The following is a 7,878-nucleotide window of genomic DNA, read 5'->3' on the forward strand; positions in this document are numbered from 1 at the left end:
TGGGGGGCGCACGGAGGCAGTGTGGGCACAGGCACCCCCGTTGTTGCCGGAAGCAGGGGGCCAAGTGCAAGTCCTGGGCTGCTGGCGAATCTTCAAGGAATATAACAACGTGGGGGGCGTCTGGTCCTCTACGGACCATTTCTTCTGAGCAGAAACAGCGTGTGAAACCGAGCAGAGGAAGACCTCCCATTCCGGAAGCGTGTTAGGGAGCCGGAGTTCCAGCAAGGGCTCCCCACACGTCGCTGCTGGCTGGGAGCGAGGCCTCCCATGGAGCTCCCCGCCTTCAGAGCCCAGCCTTGCCCCCACTTCCCCACCGACCAGGCACTCGATGGGGAGGAAGCCAGCGCAGTTGCACGGCTTTCCTTTTGGAAAAATAAGAATTATGGGGAATGACATTAATTTAAAAGCTTTTAAGGAGCCAATTCACCTGTGAAAGTGCTCCCCAGGTGAGAGCCTTCCTGTGTGGAAAACAGCCCGGTCTTTAAAAGGATTTTAATTAATGTTGCTGAGAAACATACCAATGGCATTTAAGTCTGAAAGCTGAGGCACAAGGGTGCCAGCCAAGAGTTTTATGACGTGGAGCTGGTTTTCTTAAAGACAGTTGAAATAATATTCACATGCACTTAGCTCGGCATTTTGTTCTGGTCCCGGCCAAAGATAAGTGCCGGAATCCTCAGTGGCCTAACCCTCAACCCTCCAGACGGAATGCAGGCACTCCCCGCCAGGACCTACTCGGGTGAACTTGAGAGGAATTTGCAAGGCACACAGCACCTCCTCACCTCCCGCTGGGCACGCACCTTGCTGGCAGGAGGCCAGCTCTCACCGCAGGCCCGTGCAGCGCGGCTCAACTCTGAACTGAACTGTTGAGAAAATGCCGAGGCGCCCAGGCCCCGGACAGACCCCGTGCAGCTGCTGGAGACAGGGGGATGTCGGGCGTCTCCACGCACAACCGGGTGCCGGTCCGACCAGAGAGAGCTTCAGGATGTGCCCTGGGGGCTGGTGAGGGCTCTTCAACAGGAGGGGAATGAGGGCGGTAGAAGGCGGATGGGTCCTGGGAAGAGGCAGAGACACGGAGCAGGAGTTTGAGAAGGAACCTGCTTCAGAGGGAATTTAACGAATGGGGTGGCAGTGAGTTGCATGGGGCCAAATGCAAGTCCTGGGCTGCTAGTGAATCTTCAAGGAATATAACAACGTGGGGGGCGTCTAGTCCTCTACGGATCATTTCTTCTGAGCAGAAACAGCGTGTGAAACCAAGCAGAATGTGACCTTATTTGGAATCGGGGCACTCGAGGGTATAACTGAGGTCAGGATCTTGAGATGGGATCATCCTAGATGAGGTGGGGCCTAAAAGCCAAGGACGGGTGTCCCTCTAACAGACAGAAAGGACACACAGACACCCAGAGGGGAGGCCATGTGGGGACAGAGGTGGACTGGAGGGATGGGGCCACAAGCCCTGACATGTAGGAGCCCCCGGAGCTGGGAGAGGCAGGCGGGAGCCTCCCCGACAGCCTCCGGGGTGGGTGAGTGTGGCTCTGCCCACACCTGGATTTCAGGCTTCCGGCCTTGGACGCAGAGAATAAACGTGTTGTTTTATGACGCGCACGTTGTGGCCAGTTATTAGGACAGCCCCAGGGGACTGCGTCAGGGGTACAGTCACTCAGACTTAACCACAGTGGGTTCTGGAGCTCTGGCGGAGGGCTCCTCCTAAAGGTCACGTCAGTGGATGAGTTTGGGAGATGCTGGGTCAGTCCAAGGTCGAGCTCAAGAGCGCTGCCATCTCTAGGCGGCTCGGGCATGTGGGTTCTCAGACCCCCTTAATAATATGGCCGTCTGATCACAGCGCATCTCATCTGGTCCTCAGACGCATCTGGGGAAGTGCTGGGCTGGCCCAGCGGGGTGCTAGGGCCTTGGGGAGGTCGGCACCATGGCGGAACCAGCCTGGGTGGAGCCCGGGGCCCAGCGGCTGCCAGCGGGGCCGGCGACAAGGCAGTGACCGCCGGCAAGTTCCTTCTCTTCCTCACCGTGCTCCAGCTCGTCCATTTTTACAGTGAAGACGAGAACACGCTTCACAGGGTGGGGGTGAGAATGAGAATGGGAGACCGTTTGCTACAGGAATCCTTTGAACAGCACGGCTCTGGAGAAAAACCATCACCGGGGCGCCAGCTGCGGAAGCTCCCGGAAGCGACCGCCCTGTGGTGGGGACAGAGGGGGGGTGCAGCGGTCAGGGGCGGGTTGGGTCGTGTGCGGTAACAAACACACCCCAGATCTCGGCGGCTTAGACACCTGTTTGCCATTGTCTCCGTCCGCCGCCTGGCGAGGGGCCCAGGCCGGCAGAGTTGTCACTGTCGGGAGGTGGGTGATAATTGCAGTTGGTGGGGAGGGGTGGGGAGTCACCTGTGGGCTTGTCGGTGCTTCCTCCGGAAGTGGCCCTTGCACTCTGCCCACACCTAATTGGTCAAAGTGAGTCACGTGGCCGCGCCTGATTCCCCCCCCCCCCCCCCCGCCCCCAGATGCAGGAGGGTGCAATCCTGCTGTGCTGCCGCAGGAAGAGCGCCGGAAGTGCATAGGACGAGCGCCCCAAGCCCCTTCCCCTCGGCCGCCCGAGAACCTGGGGGCCTCCCTGAGCCAGGAGTCGACGCTGGAGGCTCAGTTCCCCGCTTGCCCACCACTCTCAGGGCCGCCGGCTCTACCCCTCCCCCACCGTGCCTGCACCTGACACTGTTCTGCCGGCCCGTCTCCCTTCCACTTCCTGGTGCCCGTTGTCTCCCACGCACATCGGGTCCTAGCCCTCTGCTCGGGGCTCTTTGTGTCCCCCAAACGCACCTGCTGAAACCCTCATTCCCAGCGTGATGTATTTGGAGGTGGGACTGTGGGAGGTGATAAGGGATGAGACACGAAGGGGGGTACCTTATGAGAGCCCCCTCTCCTTCTGTGTGGACAAGAAAAGGCCTCGAGGGGACGTGGGCAGGACCTGCCCATGCTGGCAGCCTGGCCTCCTCCCGGGCTCCGGAACTGCGGGCGGGAAGGGCTGTGGTGCAGCCACTGGTTTTTGGCCTTCCAAGAGGACTTTGCCCCTTAAAATTTTAGCCCCGTTGGCCGCCCAGTGTGCTTTGTCCAGCAGGAGCCCCCCAGAGCCCTCTCCACGGCCCCCACTTGGACTCTGGGCGTCCACGGGGAACCTGGTCCGTGTCCCAGGCGCCGGCCCTGCTGGGCCCCCAGAGGGAAGCATTCTGCTCTCTGGCTCCCCCTGCCCCACACGCCCCGCACCTAATCCAGCCCGCTTCACCGGGTGGGTTCATTCGCAGCTTCACAGACTCATCTTCCAGGTCCCCTGGGGTCTCACTCCTCGGGAAGCCTCCCTGTGCAACCAGATGGGAGCTCAGTCCTTCCCGGCGTGCCCCCGGCCTGCTTCCACGCCGCACTGGGCGTCTCAGGAGGACAGGGGCCACGTCTGCAGGCCCTCACTGTGCCCAGGGCCTGGCATGGCCCTGCAGGAGCGCTGGCTGCTGACGAGGGGACAGGATCTCTTCTCACCCTGGGGCCCGAGAACGGCGTTCCCCCCCCCCCCCCCCCGGAAATATGTACCCTACATACGTATTTTGGAAGTACTAGATTCTTCTCTCTCGAAATACCCCCTCCCCCAGCACCCCTTACACAGTCTGGGGGGGTGGAGTCGTTTGTGTCTGGGTCCAGGGGGTGGAGTCATCCCGCCCCCGTAACGCCTCTTACTGCCACGTGGTGTCGCTGTTCCAGGCTGGCGGTCCAGGGTCCCTCTGCCTCCTGGGCGCAGCTCCCAGGACGGTGACCTCTACCTTATAGAGCGCGGCGGGCAGCTATCTGCGACCTCTGTGCCTCACTGAGCCTCCCAGGGCCACCCCACCGTCTCCTGGAGACCCCTCTCTTGGGGTCTCGGGATCACAGACTGTAGGCAGCCCCCCTTCCTCACCTGACTGTCTATGCAAGTAGGATTTCCTTTCCTCCTCCCCCAGCCTTTATTCCGAAACATTTTAAACTTGCAGAAAGTTAGAAAGCGTGGAAACGATGCAGACTGAGACTCCCCAGTTGTTAGCATGCTTGTGGTTCCGTCTGGAAGCATAACAGTTGTGATGACGCCTTTCTTGTGGGTAAGGGGCCCCTTCTGCCCTTCTGCAAGGTCACTGCCCAAACGGACTGAGCCTGTTGTCGGGCCCTGGGAGGTGTCGTGCCGCAAGCTTTCAGGATAAAGGAGGAGGAAGGAGAGAGCACGCAGACGGCACCTGCAGGCCACCTCCCTGCGCGCATCCAGTCTCCACGCCCTCTGCACGTCCCTTGGGAATCTCTCTCCGGGCCTTTCTGACGACGCGGGGCTGGGCTGCGCGGGCCATGTGCCTCCTTACCGCACGCGACCCAAGGTGCTGGCTGCCCTCTCTCCCTCCTTTCCAGATTCCTCATGCTCTTTCCCGGTTCTTCAAGCTCAGCGGACGCCCCCACTTCCTACCTGCGGGTCCTCATTACCGGTGAGAAGCCCTCGCCGCCCAATTTACAAGTTCACCCGCAGGCCGCCGGCCTGTGCTTGCTGCCCACCCGTCGCGGGGGCTGACGTGGCTCTGCTCCTCAGTCCCTGCTACGTCGTCAGCGGCTTTCTTCTCTCCTGGACCGGACAGTGCCCCTCACCTCGAAAGCACGCCGTTCCAGCGTCTCCCTCTCTCCGCTCCCTGGCGTCCGTGGGCCCCGCGCGGCTCCTTGCGCCCCTCACCGCAGACTGTAATCTGGACCGTGTTGTCGGTCTGCACTTTGGGGCTCCCTCTAGCTCCTTGCCATGCTCCAGTTGGCTTTCCCACCCTCACTGCCGCTGGAGCTGCTCCCGAGGTCACGGGGATGTCCCTGCCAGGTCCGAGGGTGGGTCCTGTCCCATCTCTCCTTTCCTCTCCGCACCTTTGTTCCTAAACCGTTCCTTGAAACACCGTCTCCTCGTCGTCTGGCTTCGGCGACGTCTTCCAGCGTTTGAAGGTGCCTGTTCGTCTCCTGGCTCGTTGGGGGTGCGTCCCTGGCCCCGGGGGAGTCTCCTCTCTGGCTGTGTTGGCTCTCCAGGACACCTCAAGCGGCCCATGGCCGCATCTAGTGCTCGTACAGTGAGGGCGCCTGAATTTACAGGGACTTCTCCCCACAGCCCTAAATTGCCTCCACACCACCTCCAACTCAAGGTCTGGTCGGCACCTTACCTTACAGTATCTGACCCCGAGCCTTCCATTCCCACCCCTGGATCATGTCCTGTTCCTTCTCCGTGGCTCAGCCACGCCACCAGCCGCCGGCTGCTCAGGCCGGAGATCTGGGACCTGGACTCGATGCCCCTGTTCCGTTCCCACCTGAGGCTTCGGCTGTCTGTTGTGCGGAACAGACTCACCCAACACTTAGTAGCTTAAAGCACAGCAACGTCTCATCGTCTCTTGAGTTCTGTGCGTTGACTGGGTTCGGCTGGGGGTCCGCTAACGCCGTGTGGCAGATGAGGCCTGGCACCCAGAGGGTCAGGTGGGCTGGAATCTCCAGGATGGCTGGCACTCACCTTCCTGGCTGCTGGTTGGCACTGGCTTTCGGCTGGGAGCTTGGCGGAGGCCGACAGCTGCATGGTGGCCCCCTGTGCACCTTGGCTCCTCGACGGGAGGGCAAGAGTGTGGCGAAGAATGTACGAGCCATTTCTGATCCAGCTTGGCCTTCTTTGCGGTCACAAATTAAGTACATCCGTCTCAAAAGCAAAACTGTTTCATCGTGTTTTATTATGACATCAGACTCAGGCTCAGGGTCCAGGTGTGGGTGGGGGTCTCGGCTGCGGCTCCTCGGGATCAGCGAGCCATAGAGACGGTACTTGTATGGAACCCACGACGACCTCCATTCATTTTCTCACGGTTCTTTGGGTCGACTGGGCTCGGCGGCCGCTTCCTCCGCTTCTGTGGCGTTGGCGGGGTCCCCGTCCTCCGAGGGCTCCCCGCGTGGCTGGTAGTTGGTGCTGGCTGTTGGCTGGGGGCTCGGCGAGGGCTGCCGGTCAGATCCCTGGTTGTCCGCATGGCCGCTCCATCGCGACTGGGCTTCTCGAGTCATGGTGGCTGGAGTCCAAGTGGCCGCGTTCCGAGAGCTGAAGTGAAAGCTGAAGAGCCTAGGGCCAACCTGGGCATTTCTTTGGTGTCACACCTGTCACATTTTGTTGGTCAAAGAATGGAGTCAGCCCGGATTCAAAGGGGAAGGAAAAGACCCCACATCTGGCAGCAGCAGAGACAGCAGAGCATCTGGAGATAACACTAACGTTTTTACCACATCCACCTGCCGCCCGGACCCAGGTCGCCACCGTCGCTCGTGTAGGCGTGGCAATGCTCTCCTGTTTGCCCCGCCCCTTCCTGCCATCTCGCCTAGTCCTCACGCAGCGCGCGCACCTGGGATGGGCCAGGCCCTGCTGAGACCCGGTGGGCTTCCTCGAGGCTGAGGGTCGGCTCCACATCTGCCCCCCCCCCCCCACCTCACTCCAGGATGCCTGGTTTTCCAGGCCACCCTCCTCTCCTGGTGGGGACGGAAGAGCAAAGACCGCTTAAAGCCCCTGCCTGTCGCGTGGCCAAGCCCAGTGCTGATGGCACGGAGAAGACGTGTGTTTTGAGCCCCGGGAGGCAGGGAGGACGAGAAGCATGTGAACACATACTCCGTCGGGCCACAGACCCGCCTTGACATTGTGCCGGCCGTCAGCACTAGCTTAACAGCCTAGGACATGTCTGCATATCCCTCTGGCTATGTACAGCTTCCTTTTTGATGCCTTGATCTCTGCTGCTTCTTCTTTTAATGTTTATTCATTTTTTTTAACGTTTTTTTTAATTTGTTTTCGAGACAGAGAGACAGAGCATGAACAGGGGAGGGGCAGAGAGAGAGGGAGACACAGACTCTGAAACAGGCTCCAGGCTCTGAGCTGTCAGCACAGAGCCCAAAGTGGGGCTCGAAATCACGAATCGTGAGACCATGACCTGAGCCGAAGTCGGACGCCCAACCGACGGAGCCACCCAGGCACCCCTGTTTATTCATGTTTGAAAGACAGACAGAGACAGAGCACAAGCAGGGGTGGGGCGGAGAGAGAGGGAGACACAGAATCTGAAGCAGGCTCCAGGCTCTGAGCCATCAGCACAGAGCCCGATGCGGGGCTCGAACTCATGAACCGCGAGATCGCAACCCGAGCCGAAGTCGGACGCTCAACCCGCTGAGCCACCCAGGCGCCCCCCTCGATCTCCGCTTCTAAGATCAGTGTCACCCAGTGTCCACAGGGCTGGGGGGACAGACACACACTTGCACCGCTGGCAGCTGTCTTTCCGGAAGGCATGTGCGCGTACAGCCTCGAGGCGTTTGCGCCGTCTGGCCCAGTAAGTCCATTGGCAGTTACTCATTTCTAAAGAATAATCAGAGACACGCAAACATTCCCAGGCCAGCAGGTTCTTGTTCACAACAGGAAAAGTCTAGAACACCCTCTTTGTCTTCGCAGTCCACCTGCGGTCTTTTCCTTCTGTGTGTCTGCGTGTTCTTGCCATGTGCCATTACCTGACAACTCCTGAGATGAGTTTCCTTGATTTAGTCGCTCATGTCTCTATTTTGCTCAGTTGAGGCGTTTTATTGAGCACTTACTATGCACTATGTGCCAGCGATAACAAGCCTCACGGGGCCTCATGGGGGTTACGGTGAGGGAGACGTTTAGTAAACAGATTGTAAAATATGTCATTGTAATTTGTGATTAAGTGCTGTCAAAGAAAGAAATCGACGGTGTGGTTGGGTCAGGCTTCCCTGATAGGCCAGCTCATGGAAGTGGAGACGTTTCTAGCTGCAGCAGGAACCCCGGGGGAAAGCATTCCAGGCCAAGGCACCCAGGGTGTGTAA

General features: G+C 59.7%; 1 protein-coding gene and 1 long non-coding RNA gene across 3 annotated transcripts; one reads left to right on the plus strand and one right to left on the minus strand.

The window, feature by feature from the left end:
* Positions 1-477: 477 nt before the first annotated feature.
* On the minus strand, positions 478-2,414 carry LOC109502965. Its single transcript, XR_002161901.3, has 3 exons — positions 2,284-2,414; positions 2,022-2,190; positions 478-1,051 (listed from the first exon to the last, which is right to left on the minus strand). It is a non-coding gene; the product is annotated as an uncharacterized LOC109502965 (long non-coding RNA).
* Positions 2,415-3,585: 1,171 nt separating this feature from the next.
* Positions 3,586-6,839, plus strand: LOC123379324. Of its 2 annotated transcripts, XM_045034694.1 has the most exons (3): positions 3,586-4,124; positions 4,423-4,496; positions 4,598-6,839. In XM_045034694.1, the coding sequence occupies exons 1-3, from the start codon at positions 4,071-4,073 to the stop codon at positions 5,400-5,402; spliced, it is 933 nt and encodes a 310-aa protein (XP_044890629.1). In that variant the 5' UTR covers positions 3,586-4,070; the 3' UTR covers positions 5,403-6,839. The 2 variants fall into 2 exon arrangements, with proteins under 2 accessions (XP_044890629.1, XP_044890628.1); XM_045034693.1 differs by having other exon boundaries at positions 3,586-4,496.
* Positions 6,840-7,878: the final 1,039 nt, after the last annotated feature.

This window comes from Felis catus, chromosome C1 (assembly GCF_018350175.1).
Source record: "Felis catus isolate Fca126 chromosome C1, F.catus_Fca126_mat1.0, whole genome shotgun sequence".
NCBI classification, from domain to species: Eukaryota; Metazoa; Chordata; class Mammalia; order Carnivora; family Felidae; genus Felis; species Felis catus.